The sequence below is a fragment of the Gracilinanus agilis genome, chromosome 3, assembly GCF_016433145.1.
Source record: "Gracilinanus agilis isolate LMUSP501 chromosome 3, AgileGrace, whole genome shotgun sequence".
NCBI lineage: Eukaryota > Metazoa > Chordata > Mammalia > Didelphimorphia > Didelphidae > Gracilinanus > Gracilinanus agilis.
The window spans coordinates 86,926,873-86,941,363 of record NC_058132.1 but is presented as its reverse complement, the minus strand read 5'-3'; the positions used below and the strand labels follow the sequence as shown (position 1 = coordinate 86,941,363).

Below are 14,491 nucleotides of genomic sequence, written 5' to 3'. Positions count from 1 at the left end.
AACACTTTCCACTTAACAGCCCTATGACATAAGTAATATAAATAATTTTATCCAGAATGAGGAAACTTAGGATCTGAGAGGTTAAATGAGTGTTTATCACCAATAAACTATTATAAATTAAAGACAGGATTTGACCTCACTTCTCCAGACAGCAAAACCTGGAGAAAAACTTTAGGTTTGAACCATTCAGTCTCTGACTCTGATATTTATACTAGTTGGGCAGTCCTAGAAAATGAATTTAACTTGTCTAAATTTCATATTCCCCATGTATAAAATGAGCAATAGCCATTTCTTCACATTTACTATCACACTGGATTATTTCAAAGGAAAACATTTTGTTAATAATAATTCACCATTTAAATGTAAGTTATTGTTATCATTATTAACTGAACCTAATATACTTTGTATCTCTCCAGAGCCCGGTTGCCAGAGGACCTTGCTAGAAAGAAAAACGCTCCTACTCTTCTTCTTGGCTACTATTACAGTCTAGGAGAATGTCTCAGCTGAATAGCACTGAATTCCATCCCTCCACATTTCTCCTGCTAGGAATCCCAGGGCTGGAATCTATACACATTTGGATTGCCTTCCCCTTCGGTCTTGTGTACTTGATTGCACTTGTGGGGAATGTCACCATCTTATTAGTAATAAAAACTGAACGGAGTCTCCACCAACCTATGTTCTACTTCTTAGCCATGCTGTCAATGATTGACTTGGGTTTGTCTACATCCACCATCCCCAAGACGCTGGGCATCTTCTGGTTCAGCTTAAGGGAAATAAGTTTTGCTGGTTGTCTCCTCCAGATGTTCTTCATTCACATGTTTACAGGCATGGAGACAGTTCTTTTGGTAGCCATGGCCTATGACCGTTTTGTGGCCATCTGCAATCCCCTCCAATATACTATGATTCTTACCAACAAAACCATCATCATATTAGCCTCAGTTGTTGTTGGGAGGAATCTAATTCTGGTTACCCCATTTGTGTTTCTCATTCTGCGACTGCCATTCTGTGGGCATCATATCATTCCTCACACCTACTGTGAACACATGGGCCTTGCTCGATTGGCCTGTGCAAACATCAAGGTCAATATTATTTATGGGTTGATGGTGATTTCCAACATAATAGTGGATGTGATCCTGATAGCTACTTCCTATATGCTTATCCTCCGAGCTGTTTTTCGGCTCCCCTCTCGTGATGCCCGACTTAAGGCTCTCAATACTTGTGGTTCCCATGTCTGTGTCATGCTGTGCTTCTATACACCAGCTTTTTTCTCTTTTATGACCCACCGATTTGGCCGGAACATCCCCCGATACATTCACATCCTCCTGGCTAATCTGTATGTTGTTGTTCCACCTGCACTCAACCCCATCATCTATGGAGTTAGGACTAAGCAAATACGAGACCGTGTACTAAAAGTCTTTGTTCAGAAAGAGTAACTACTATAGAGAGAATGAAAGTCATGTCTACCTTCCATCCCACTCCTTTCTTGTACTCTTTTTATCTCAGTGATTTTCTTTGTCATATTATAAGACCCAGGACACCATAGAGTAGTTAGTGACCCAGATTTTGATGAGAATAGCACTAAAGGTCAACTAAGCCAATGTTCTACTCCCTCAAAGAATTTAGGGAAGAGATGTGTTTCCTGGGGACAGCTTTGGCCCACAGGTTAAATGATAGAGGTTTAAAGAATGATATATCCTTTTAATTCCATTTCTCAGCTTTTTATCTTCTTTCTTCTTCTGCATGGAATATTAGAACTGGACATCTGTTAACTCCTCATTTTAAGTCCAGCCTCCTAAAAAGAGAGGTAGAGAAGCTGAAGGCTGGAATGATATCCAGCTAATTTGCTTTAGAGTCACAGCTAGAATGCAGTCTCCTGGATTCCAGTTCAGTTCTCTCTCCATGATAGCCCATCACCCCTCATCTCCTTTTCCCCTGGTCCATCTGTCTTGATACCGGCTCCCTTTCATCACAGATGTCTCATATTCACAGATAAATTAAGATTATATTTTAGAATCTAAAATGCAAGTACAAATTCTGCCAGATGTCAAAATGAAGTTTATATGAAAAAGTTTGATGACATTACGGGGATCTGTAGTTCAGAGCCCTTAAACTACTCTTTGAAGCACCTCGGCAGCACAGAAGAGAGATTATTTAGCTTACAGTAGGGAAGATTGGTTCAAATACTGACTTAGACATTTATTAGATTTTTTCTAGCCCTCTCGCATGTTTCCTCATGTATGAAAATGAAGTAGTTGGAACCTAGGGCCAATCAAGTCCATTTCAGCTCTAAATCTATAATCTTTTGACCTACCAATTTTAGATGAATATCCTATAATAGTCTTCAAATTCTGTCCCCAGAAATGGTTAAGGAGATTGGTTGACTCCCACAACAGGGTCCTCTCTTTTCTATCCCCTTTACATTGTGATCTGGGAACTGGCTGAGGCAAACAACAATCAGAAAGCCACACTGCCACTGGATTTTCCCCAGTAATGCCTTAATGTCAATAGCCAAATGCTAAGGGTGCAAGGCTAAAACGTAGCCAGGTCTTATAACTATTTTAAAGCCTCTAAAGGATATCATTTAAAGGACTAATTAGACTTATTTTGCTTATCCCTGAGACTCAAATTAGGAGTAATAGATGGAATCTATAGAAAAAGCAGATTATGGCTGGATCAAATGAAAAACTTTGTAATCATTAGGGCTCCAAAAAGTGTAATGGGATATCCCAGAGGATATTAGAGATATTTAAGCAGGGGCAAAATGATCAGGCATGTTTGTGGAAGTGATTCCTGCTTGTATATATAGATTGTACTAGATGATCTCTTGGATTCCTTTGTCAGAGTCAACTAGGTAGTGAAAGGGATAGAGCAATAGTACTGGAATTAGGCAGTCCAGAATTCAGCTCCCACCTTCAGAGACTTTCTGACTGTGTGACCCTAGGCAAGTCATTTAGCCTTTATGCCTTAGTTTCTACTACTATAATACCTGGGGATAATATTAGCCACTTTCTCACAAAGTTGTTGCAAATACCAAAAAAGATTTTTGTAAAGTAATTAGCACAGTGCTTAGTTTATAGTAGGCCCTTAATAAATGCATTTCCCTTTCCCCTTTTGTTTGTAACCTGGAAAGTTTATGACTCTATAGTTTTATGAATGGATAAATTAAAAGCTTATTAAAATAGAGGTCATCAGAAATTGTTATAGTCAAGGACATGCAATAGAAATATCAAGTAGCATACCAGCATTGATACCAAATAATGAATCAAGGAAATTTAAGAAGAAAAACTGAAGAAGAAATCAATGACTAGGGCAAGGAGTTTTGGGGATGTAGAAAGGGAAGGGGAAGACAAAGACACTGTATTGGCTTTTTTTTGTCAGAAAGGTTTATCTCAATCATTTTTAGTTCCTTTGCTGTCTACAATACTGGTTCCTTATATAAATAAGGAGCATGGAGACTAGAGTAGGAAATACCTTAGTATACAGACCTTCAAATGGTGGGACCAGAACATAAAGAAATGGGGGAGGCAGCAATGATAAAAGGGAAATTACATCCATATTACTAAGACTAGAGGAAGAGAAGCTCTATGGTCCACAGAAAATACCAAGTCCCAAATGGGGGACATAGGAAGGCATAGAGAGAAGGACCCCAGAGCATCAACCGTTTAAGAAAGTATTCTGGCCAAAAAGTTTCTAAATTTTTATATAATCTTTATAACTATTTGATTAATTCTAGTGGGCCCAGAGGGCAGAACTTGACATGAGGGAAGAAAGTTTCAGAGAAGCTAATTTCACCTCAATATAAGAAATAACTTTTTAAAAATTATAAATTATTAATTTTGGAACAGACTATTGTTAGGCAGTGAGTTTCTCATTGCTAGAATTTTTCAAGTACACCCCAGATGATAATTTATTAAATGTAATTAGCAAGGATGTTTAGGTATGAGTTGGGCTAGATGATCTCTGGGGTCCCTTCCAACTCTAAGATTCTATGAATCTATCATTTTATCTATAATTTTATAAGTCTTATAGCACTATCAAATTTTACTCATTCCATATGAACTAATTATAAAGTCATATGCTATTGAATTATAAAGTCATATGCTATTGAAAATAAAATTTAGATTTATTACTTAAGAAATTGCTTATTGTCAGATTTTCTCAAATTTTTTTCAAGAGAAAGAAGATGAGACTGCATCAGATGTCCATTTTGATGGTGACAATGGGTGCCTTTAAGAACTCATATTGCTGAAAAAAGGAAGTAGTATCATTATCTATCAATGCCTAGTCCTACATTTCCTCCAGGGTACCTTCTGGATACCTGAGTTTCCCATCAACTCCTCCAATGTCTTAATTATGTTTGTCTTCTTCCCCAAATCTGCTCCTATTCTGGTTCCTTTTTTTCTGTGGCTAACACCACCATCCTCCAGGTGGCCAAGGCTTGAAGGTGTAGGTTCAAGTTAGACTCTTACACCTTCACACCTTTCTTCACATTTAATGACTTATCAAGTCCTATTATATCTAACTATATAACATGCTTCCCATGCATTCTCTTCTCTCCACTCCCACCGATAAGTTGTAGTTTCGATCTCTATTATTACACTTAAATTACAGTAGTCAACTTAGTCAAAATTTCCATCTTCTTCCCCCTTCAATTTCCATATCATGTCTTCAAGGTAAACTTGCTAAGTCTTGTTCTGAGAGTGTTACCTCCCTACTTAAAAGTCTTGAGAAGTTCCTAATTGCCTAAAGTAGAACTGTTTTACTCAAGCATTCAAGAGCTTCTAACTTTCGGTTTCAATCTACCTTCTCAGCCTTCCTTCATATTACTTTCTTTCATTCAATTTACATTCCAGCAAATTTGACTACTTGACTGGATGTATCTTTGGATAAGACTAACATAACCCCCATTTTAGCTGATATCACTTCAGTAAGACATTTCCTCATATTCCCAAGAATAGGGAACTCTGTGCTTGACCTCTCCTATGTACTTTTCTCATTCAAATGTATTATATGTATTTGTTGCACATTTTATTCTCCTACTAGATTTTAAGTCCCTTTAATACAGATACTGTGTTTTTGTTGCACTTGGGGTAAATGCAAGGACTTATTCCAAGTTTGAGGTACCCTGTATGTCTACATTTACCAAAATCATACATCATGAGCCCTCACCAATGTATTTAAGTCAAAAGACACTTAATTAAAATCAGAGGTATTTAAGGGAATAACATCAAGAAAAGTAATATTAAAATATTTTCCTTGTAAACTTGGGGCACACTCTCCCATAAATGTGCGACATGCTTCACATAACAGTATATGGCATGGTCGCACTATCTCCCTGAGCCTTCCATGTCTTGTTCAGTTTAGTGAGTTCCATGAGAAAAGGCTGCTTGGGGCCAAGTGAGGCATCTTCCACCTACCTCAAAGTAACCACTTCCCTCTGTACCAGCACAAAGCATCTTTTACCTTCAACTGCGAGCCCAATATTCCAAATAGGATATGGAGAATCTTGAGTGCAGAATACAACCCTTACTTTGACCCCAAGCCCTACGTTTCTTATTTCTTCTGTCCTTTGAGAGTAGAGTAGTGTCACTTTCTACTCATTGATGAACTTTCTCACACCTGATCATACCCTTCACATCCCAGGGACTCTGAATTCCTATAGAGCACCACATAATCCCCATTTCACACTTCCTATCCTATCTAGTTCCTCATTTCTATCTCCCTCATTCCTCCTAACCCAATATTTCATCCTATCTCCCCACTTCCCAGGCACTGTGACTTCTCTAATGCCTGTTCTACAGTAAACAAACTTCCCTTCATCTTAACTCTATACCTCTCCCACTCCTTCCACCTACTAGTTCTTATTGAAACCTGGCTTTTACCTGATGACACTGCTTCGCTGTCCATCCTTTCCAGCATGGGCTACACCTTCTCTTATTCTCCTCAACTCACTGGTTGAGGCAGGGGAGTTGGAATATTCATAGCTGCCCATTGCTACATGCAGGTTCTACCCCTTCTTCCATTACTTAGTGCATTCTCTCTGAAATTCATACTACTCAGAGCTACTACCCAACCAAAATACTGGATGCTGTCATCTATAGACACTCATGAAACTCCTTTTCCTTCCCCAATGAATTAAATACCTAGCTTACAATTTTTTTTCTGCCATCATATTAGGGAACTTCAATATATATATATTTATTCTCTCAAATAGCCTCGACTACTCAGTTCCTCAAGCTTCTTACCTCTTATGAGCTACTTCTTCACCCCTCCCCAACTTAGTTGCACACAAATATGGTCATCTCCTTGATCTTACCATCACAGACAAATGTACCACATCCATGTTCAAGAATTCTGACATCTCCTTGTCTAGCCCAAATCGACATCTTGATTCCTTGATAAACCAACTCAACTTTACTGTTTTCCTCTCTTGAATCCCTAGCTCCCTTATCATGTTACCAATTATACCCAGATAGGCCTCAGCCTTGGATCACTTCATGTCCTGATGAATGAAAGTTGAAAATATTATGCAACTGTTCTGACTGGGTCCACTATAAATTTATGCTACTCTTATGGGAAAACCAGAGGAGTTAAATTAAATATTATATGTGGATTCAGAAGGGTGAGTAGGAGACAGGAATGACACCACAAAGAGCGCAGCTATAAATATTTTTGTACAAGTATTTTTTCTTATTATCTCTTTGGGGTACAAACCCAGCAGTGGTATGGTTGGGTCAAAGGGCAGGCTGCTTTTAAAGCCCTTTGTGCAAAATTCCAAATTGCCCCCCAGAATAGTTGGATTAATTCACAACTCCACTAGCAATGTGTTTCACTTGCACTCTTGCAATAAACTTCTAGTTGGTTTCTCTGATTCAAGTTTCTCCATATTGTAAACCATTCTTCATTCTGTGGCCAAAGTAATTTTCCTAAAGCACAGGACTGGCCATTTCACTATACAAACACTCAAAAATTCCAGTGGTTCCTTATAAACTAAAGGAGCAAATTTAAAATTCTTTGGCATTTAAAGTTCTCTACAACATGGCCCATTGCTACTATAAGTTTGGGTTAATTGAGTCAATTCATTGCTCTGGACATTATCTGGATTAGTAAAGTCTCATATTCATTACTCCCTCTCAGCACTGGAGCCTGAGCCAAACAAAACCTTAAGTGGGCTTTTCCCAGTACCCTCCTACTCAGGCCCAGCCAATCAGCAAGAGCAATCTTGGACTGTTTCAGGTGGAGTCCAGTGGGCAATGGTGGCCTAGCTCAGTTATGGGAGAAAGAACTTAGTCAAGTTACAACTAGATTAGTTCTTGAGGCCTATGGCAGGAGGTCAGCATGTAGGTAGCCCCTGAGCCAAGCAGTGAGGGGCAGGTCCCAGGCAGATCCAAGAGAGTGGGGAGAAGTCTCAGAGTCCTATGATGTGAGGGAGGCTCTTGGCAGAATCCATCATTGGAGCAGACCTAGAATCCCTGGAAAGACCAGGTTTTTCTTCCTCTAACCCACTGTACTCAGGACTATGAAGGCCCTGCCAAGAACAAATCCCTTCATGAATGACCCAAGGAAAACTGAATACCAAAAAGAAGTACTGTGATCTGAAAGCTGAAAAGTGGATAAACACCAAAAGGATTAGTGGCTGCACCACAGTTCCAAGTAAATCCTCAGAGCAAAACATGTCTTAATCATGGGGACTATAGCAATGCCTGGAGAAATTGAAACAAGAAATAAAGAATGATAAAACTAGAAAGATCAAATATGACAAGGGAAATTAACACTTTAGCACTGATGATAGAAAATGTAAAGAAAATCTTTTCTTCTGATCTCAAGTTTTTAATCTTTCTTCCTTTTTATTTTAATCATTTTAAGCTAGATCTAATGCCGAAATCCCAAGATCTTGCTCATTCACACTGTTCTGCACCATATTATCTTTAATTTTAGGCAGCAATTGTGGCACAAGGCATAGTACAGTCAGGAGACCTGATTTCAAATTAAGTCTCTCATACTTTATAGTTGCATGACCGTGGGCAAGTCACTTAAATCTCTGCCTCAGTTTCCTCAATTATAAAATGAGGATAATAATTAGATTTATCTCCAACTGCTATTAGAAGAATCAAATGATATAATATTTATAAAGCATTTTGCAAATCTTAAAGCGCTATATTTATGCACTCTATCATTAGATACTATTGGTTATGCTATTTTTGTGTAGCTGATATTCTGAATTCATGTACAATATGACATTTCTCCCTTTTCAATTTCATTTCAGATTCATTCCAATATTCAAGAACTAAGCTAGTAAGGCAGCTAGGTGGCACTGTAGGAAAAGCATCAGGCCTGGAGTCAGGTGGATCTGAATTCAAATATGACTGTAGAAATTTCCTAGCTGGAGAATCCTGGGCCAGTCACTTAACTTTATTTGCCTAGCCTTTGCCCTTCTGTCTAAGAGTTATTAATGAGATAAAAAGTAGGGATTAAAAAAAAGAACTAAACTGTTAAAAATAGATTGGACAAAATACTTGAGTTAGAGTGAATAAGATCTAGGTTCAAATCTCATCTCAGTCATACTTTGCTCTATAACTATGTACAAATTATTCAACTTCTTTGAACCTCAGTTTCCTAAATGAAATAATAAAATTTTTCTTATATAACATGATATTCTTGTGGATGTCAGTAAAGGTAACTTGTATAAAGTTATTGAAAACTTTAAAGGACTATATGATCGTCAGTGAAAAGCAATATATTTCCTAGTGGATAAAGGGGAATTTTGGAGTGAGAAATACTTGGGATTTTATAATGGGGGATATGATGCTTCTGTGGGATGGGCCTGATGGAGGTGGCCCAAGATCCTCAGATGGTATATGGATCTAAGCTGAGTGAGGAATGGGATGCCTGAAGGTTCCCCAAGGTGTGCTGGTACCCACCAGGGCTTATAAATGTTTGTCTCAGCTGAACACCTAACCCCACCTAACAGTGCCGAAGCCAAAGTGATTGAGTGAGAAGGTGTACATTAGGCCACACAGCTCCTCTGGTTACTTGGCTTGGGGTTGGGTTAATAGATAAGATTTTATGATGAGATTAATTGGCAATAAGGTCGGATAATGCAAATGACTGCGATTTAAACAAATATTTCCCTTTCCCCTTAGTTGTAGCTAATAGGTTGCTCTTTAGAATGACACCAGTCTTCACTTAAGTTAATTCAAGGGTTTATTTCTAATAAACTCAAAGGGGTAGGATCCAGGATAAGGAAAGTGGTGCTGGGGATGGCTATGCTAAACTATGGATGCTAGAGTTGGCTAATCAAGTTGGCAGCTGGCTGGAAAGGTTTCTCTCCCTCTCAGTCCCTGGTCAGGTCCAGCCGTGGCCTTGACCAAGTAAATGAGGGTTTGAGATGTTCTTCTTGATGATAGATGTTAGCAGTATATCTCTCAGCCCTATTCAGCAACAGGTGAATTGATATTTGAGGCAATAAGGTAAAGATGCTAGTGATGCAGGTCTATTGGCCTACCCACCCACCTCCTGGGGCTCTTCTCAAGAATGAGACCCCGAAAGGATCAGCTCCTGAGTTTTTATAGTGGTGGTAGCAACTGTCTTTTGCCCCTTCTTCCCAGAGGTTGTTATAACAGAGATTAAATCTTTTTTCTGACATATGGCAGTTGTATGGCCCTAGGAAAGTCACTGAACCTCTCAGTGCCCTCAGACAATTTTCTGGGACTATAATTTTCAGAATAGGTATTCATTTGCAAAGGAAAAGATTGTCTCCTCTTAGGGAGTTCCCTATGCCAATAAAACTGTATGCCAAAAATTAAAAATGAACATAAGTAGAAATTATTGTTATTGCCATTATCATTACTGTGATTATTATCATTTTTTGCTATGAATTGTCTCTAGCAATAGTATGACCTGAAATCAAAAGTTTCTCTAAATGTTAGTCAAAAGTAGTTCATGTTATTGCTGCTTTTATTGTCATTATTATAATTTCTTCTTTTTTTAAAAATCCTTATCTTCTAACTTAGTATCAGTTCTAAGAAAAAACGGTGGCAAGGGCTGGGTAAATCTGTGGCAAGAAGAAATGAGAAGAGTAACAGCAACAACAATAATGATAAAATAATAATAACAATAACTACTTTTGACTAATATTTGAGAAACTCATAATTTCAAGTTATACTAGTGCTTAAGACAATTAATTCAAAACAAGAAGAAATGATAACCATAACAAAAAATAATAACAATAGTAATACTAACTCTTTTGATTCACATTTGAGAAATTCACAATTTCAAGCTATTCTGGCGCTAGAAACAATTCACAGTAAGAATAAATGATAACGGGGACAGCGAGGTAGCAGTATGGGTATACCTCCATGCCCAGAGGTGGGAAGACAAGCCTGAAATTGTGAATTATTTCAAATGTTGGTACTTTCTGAAAGTCCCCTTCAGATTCAGAATGCTTATTTACTTCTCTCTCCATTTCTTCCACTAAACATTACATCATCACATGTAAACACACACAAGCATACACATACACATATGTGCATGTATAGTAAAGCATAGACACACACATGTGTATATATAAACATGCACATATATGTACAATATATGTATGTATATGTTTTTAAAATATGTAATCTTCAAGACCTCTAAATTTGTTTCTTTGTGTTTATCCTCAATTATACTGAATCTAGGTTTGTGTCCAAGGCTCACAATTGTTCTGAAGTCTAGTGGGATATGCCCTCTAGCGGGACTGTGCGCCCATTGCAAGCAAAACCCTTAAAGAGAGGGGAAGAGAACTTCAAACTTGCAATTTCTAACTCTTAAATATCTTTGATTTCTGACTCTTTCTACTGACATAGCCACTATCTCCTTTTGAGCCTTTATCTTTCTTTTTTGTTTTGCATGGGAAAACTGTTCTCTATATTTTATTCTCCTTACTGACCCCAAATTAAGAGCAGTCACCATTTAAAATGATGTCTCCCAACATAAGTTCTAATTGTTTATATTTCATTTACAAGTCCACCAAGATAAGGTTACATTGATATACCACCTGAAGCAATCCTTGATTACTATTTCTGGGTGAAATATACTTTTAGGTCCTTATCCCCTCTTGTTCATTTTCTTCCCCCCTCCCCATTATGACCTTTATTGATTTATTTCCTCTTTTGTGTTTTGTATTTTTTGCCAATTACACATAATGAATTTCAACACAAGTTTCCTAAGTTATATGACTGAACTTATCTTCCCTTCCCCATCCTGGTGCTGGCAGGTGATTTGATCATGGATAATCGTGCAAAATATATTTCCATATTGTTCATTTTTGTGAATAATCTTATAAAACCAAACCCCCAAAACATAACCCCAAATAAACAATTGAAAAATGGTGAACTTTTGTCTTCATTCTGACTCCAACAGTTCCTTCTGTGGAGGTGAATAACATTCATTGTCAAAAGTCCCTCATAATTGTCCTGGATCATTGAATCACTGATAATAGCTAGGTTTATCAAATTTGATCTCTTATCTACATTCTTGAAATGGAATCTTGATTGATTTCCTTGTTGTCTCCTCTCTAAAACAGCTGTCAAAATGATTTTCCTTAATTACAAACTATGTCATTTCTCTACTAAGTATATTTAAGTAGCTATCCATCATCTCAAATATAAAATAATAAAAAAAATCTTCTCAGCTGAGATTTTTGCCCTTCACAACCAAGTTTCAACCTATCTCTTTATAAGCAATATCACAACTATCATTTCTATAACACTTACTGCATGTAAGGCTCTGTGCTAAAGGCTTTCTAATTATTTATCTTGTATGATCCTCATAACCTTGGGAGATAGGTGCTAGTATTATCCCCATTTTATAGTTGGAGAAACTGAGACAAATAGAGGTTAAGTGATTTGTCAGGGGCACACAGCAAGTAAGTGTCTAAGACTGGACTTGAACTCAGAATTTCTGACTCCAGGACTATCCACTGCACTATATACTCTTTTTCTTGAATTGCATGGTACAGCCCAAAGGCTCTTTGTATGTCACATATGATACTCCAGCTCCAATCTCCATGCCTTTCTATTGCCTGCCCCTCATATCTGGAATGCACTCTTTCCTCTCCTCCACTTCATAGAATCGCTCTTTTAACTTTTAATATAGAACTCACACATCATCTGAACAAAGAACTTCCTGACCTATTGACCCCCAATATCTAGTATTCTACTTCTCTAAATTGTACTTAACTAAAACATATTGATTTTGTGTTTATTCTCTCAATATAAACATATTTTATATTTATTTGAATGTAATACATTATTATACTTCTATATGTAACATAATATTCTTAGATATGTCAACAATGCTTTCTCCAATAGCATGTAAGCCCCTTAAGAATACCACTACAAGGGCGTAGGTCATGGCTCAGTGGACAGAGAATCAAACCTAGAGATGGCAGATTCTAGGTTCAAATCTAGCTTCAGACACTTTCTAGCTATGTGACCCTGGGCAAGTCACTTGTCCCCATTGCCTGGCCCTTCCAGTTCTTGTGCTTTGGAATGAATACTTGGTATTTATTTTAAGATGAAAGGGAAAGGATTAGGAACAAATAAATAAGAAACAAAGAATACAACTATTAGGTTTATTTCCTAAGGTGATAGAGGAAAAAGGAATAGAAGCTATAAATGTTCTGCAGCAGCTGGATGGTTCAGTGGATTGAGAGTCAGGCCCAGAGATAGGAGGTCCTGGGTTCAAATCTGGCCTCAGACACTTCCTAGCTGTGTGACCCTGGGCAAGTCACTTAATCCCCATTTCCTAGCCCTTACCACTCTTCTGCCTTGGAGCCAATACCCAGTATTGATTCTAAGATGGAAGGTGAGGGTTTTTTTTTTTTTAAAAAGAAGCTATATGTTCTAAAATATTTATAGCAGTTCTCTTCGTGGTGGCAAAGAACTGGAAATTGAAGGAATGTACTTCAACTGAAGAATGGCTGGACAAGTGGTGGCATATGATTGTAATAGAGTAATACTATTGTGCCATAAGAAATGACAAACAAGGTGAAAACAAGAATAACCTTCAGACTTCCATGATGCAATGCAAAGTGAAGTGAGCAAAACCAGGAGAACATTGTATAGTGTCAGAAATAATGTATGATGATCAACAACTGTGAATGGCAGCTATTATCAACAAGGAAAGGATCTAAAACAACTCCAAGGGACTTGTGATGAAAAAAACTATCCACTGCTAGAGAAGGAGCAGACGGTGTCCAAATGCAAATTGAAACATACCAATCTTTTGCTTTATTTCCTCCATGGATTTTTCACTAGTGTAAACAATAAGCATTTTGTTTCACAACATGATTAATAGGGAAATACATATTATATGATAATAAGTGTATGACCTATATAATATTGCCTGTCTTCTTGGGGAAGAATGGGGGAAAGAAGGGTAAAAAAGTGTCCAATTTTTGGCCATAGTTAATTTGAGAATTTGTTTCTTTTGGATAAGCATATTTATTATAATTTATTACATATATTGCATTATGGTTATATTATATATTATATTATTTTACATAAAAAAACAAAACTAAATAGTAACAAAAAAGATTAGGAATTTTCTCAGTTTAGCATTTGTATATCTAGCACAGTCCCTGGAACATAGTAGTTGCCTAATAAATGCTTATTGGTAGATTGAGTGATTAAAGACCTTTACAAACCCTACCAACCCTAGGAAAGTATAGCCATAATCCCCATTAAAAGGATATATCTGCCTGCACCAGGAGAATCTATCTACTCTCCTTCTTCATCACCACCTTCTATAGGAATAGTGACAGGTGGTTGTGGTTTGGGAGGGGGCAAAGAAGCTTGGAGGTGATTTTCATTGTTCTTGTTATGTTGCTATTGTTCATCTTGGTTTGCATCAAGTTATAAATATTTAAGATGCTAATATCCACATTCTGATGCCTTTCTAATACTCTTGAAGAATTTTATTATTCAGTGTTCATTCCCTAGATTGGAAAACTGAGAATTGAGGAAGAAAGATACCTTTCTAACCATTTGGACTCTTCATATCTTTATTCAAGGAAGCTCTGGTTCATTCATGTGTCATTTATGTTAGAAACATAACTGTTTAAATTGGAGCACAAATCCTCAGCTTCATGAAAGTTCCTTGAATTTCTTTCTGAAGAAATTCCTTGAAGTCCATTATCAACATTGGTCTCCATCCATCCTTTATCTCAATTTAGCATAGGTGTGTCTTAGAAGCATGGCAAATTGTTTTGTGGTTGTGTTGGTTTTTTTCTTACCTGACCCCCAGAGACAAAATTAAAAGGGAGAGCAGTGACAGGAAAATGCATGTCTCAGTCGATGTGCCTCCTGGGGCCCTTGTTTAGGGACAGATTTCCATACTACTTTGCTTACTCCTGTGGCCAGAAATTTCAGAGAAGCCGGCTCAGGATCTCTCTCTCTCTCTCTCTCTCTCTCTCTCTCTCTCTCTCTCTCTCTCTCTCTCTCTCTCT

The 14,491-nt window shown here is 37.5% G+C and overlaps 1 protein-coding gene across 1 annotated transcript; it reads left to right on the top strand.

Moving 5' to 3' along the window:
* Nucleotides 1-494: 494 nt before the first annotated feature.
* On the top strand, nucleotides 495-1,433 carry LOC123238653 (olfactory receptor 52E4). Its single transcript, XM_044665859.1, has one exon. The coding sequence runs from the start codon at nucleotides 495-497 to the stop codon at nucleotides 1,431-1,433; it is 939 nt and encodes a 312-aa protein (XP_044521794.1).
* Nucleotides 1,434-14,491: the final 13,058 nt, after the last annotated feature.

Excerpts from the sequence above, each read along its gene's own strand:
- LOC123238653 (XM_044665859.1), top strand. The coding sequence starts at position 495 with ATGTCTCAGCTGAATAGCACTGAATTCCATCCCTCCACATTTCTCCTG.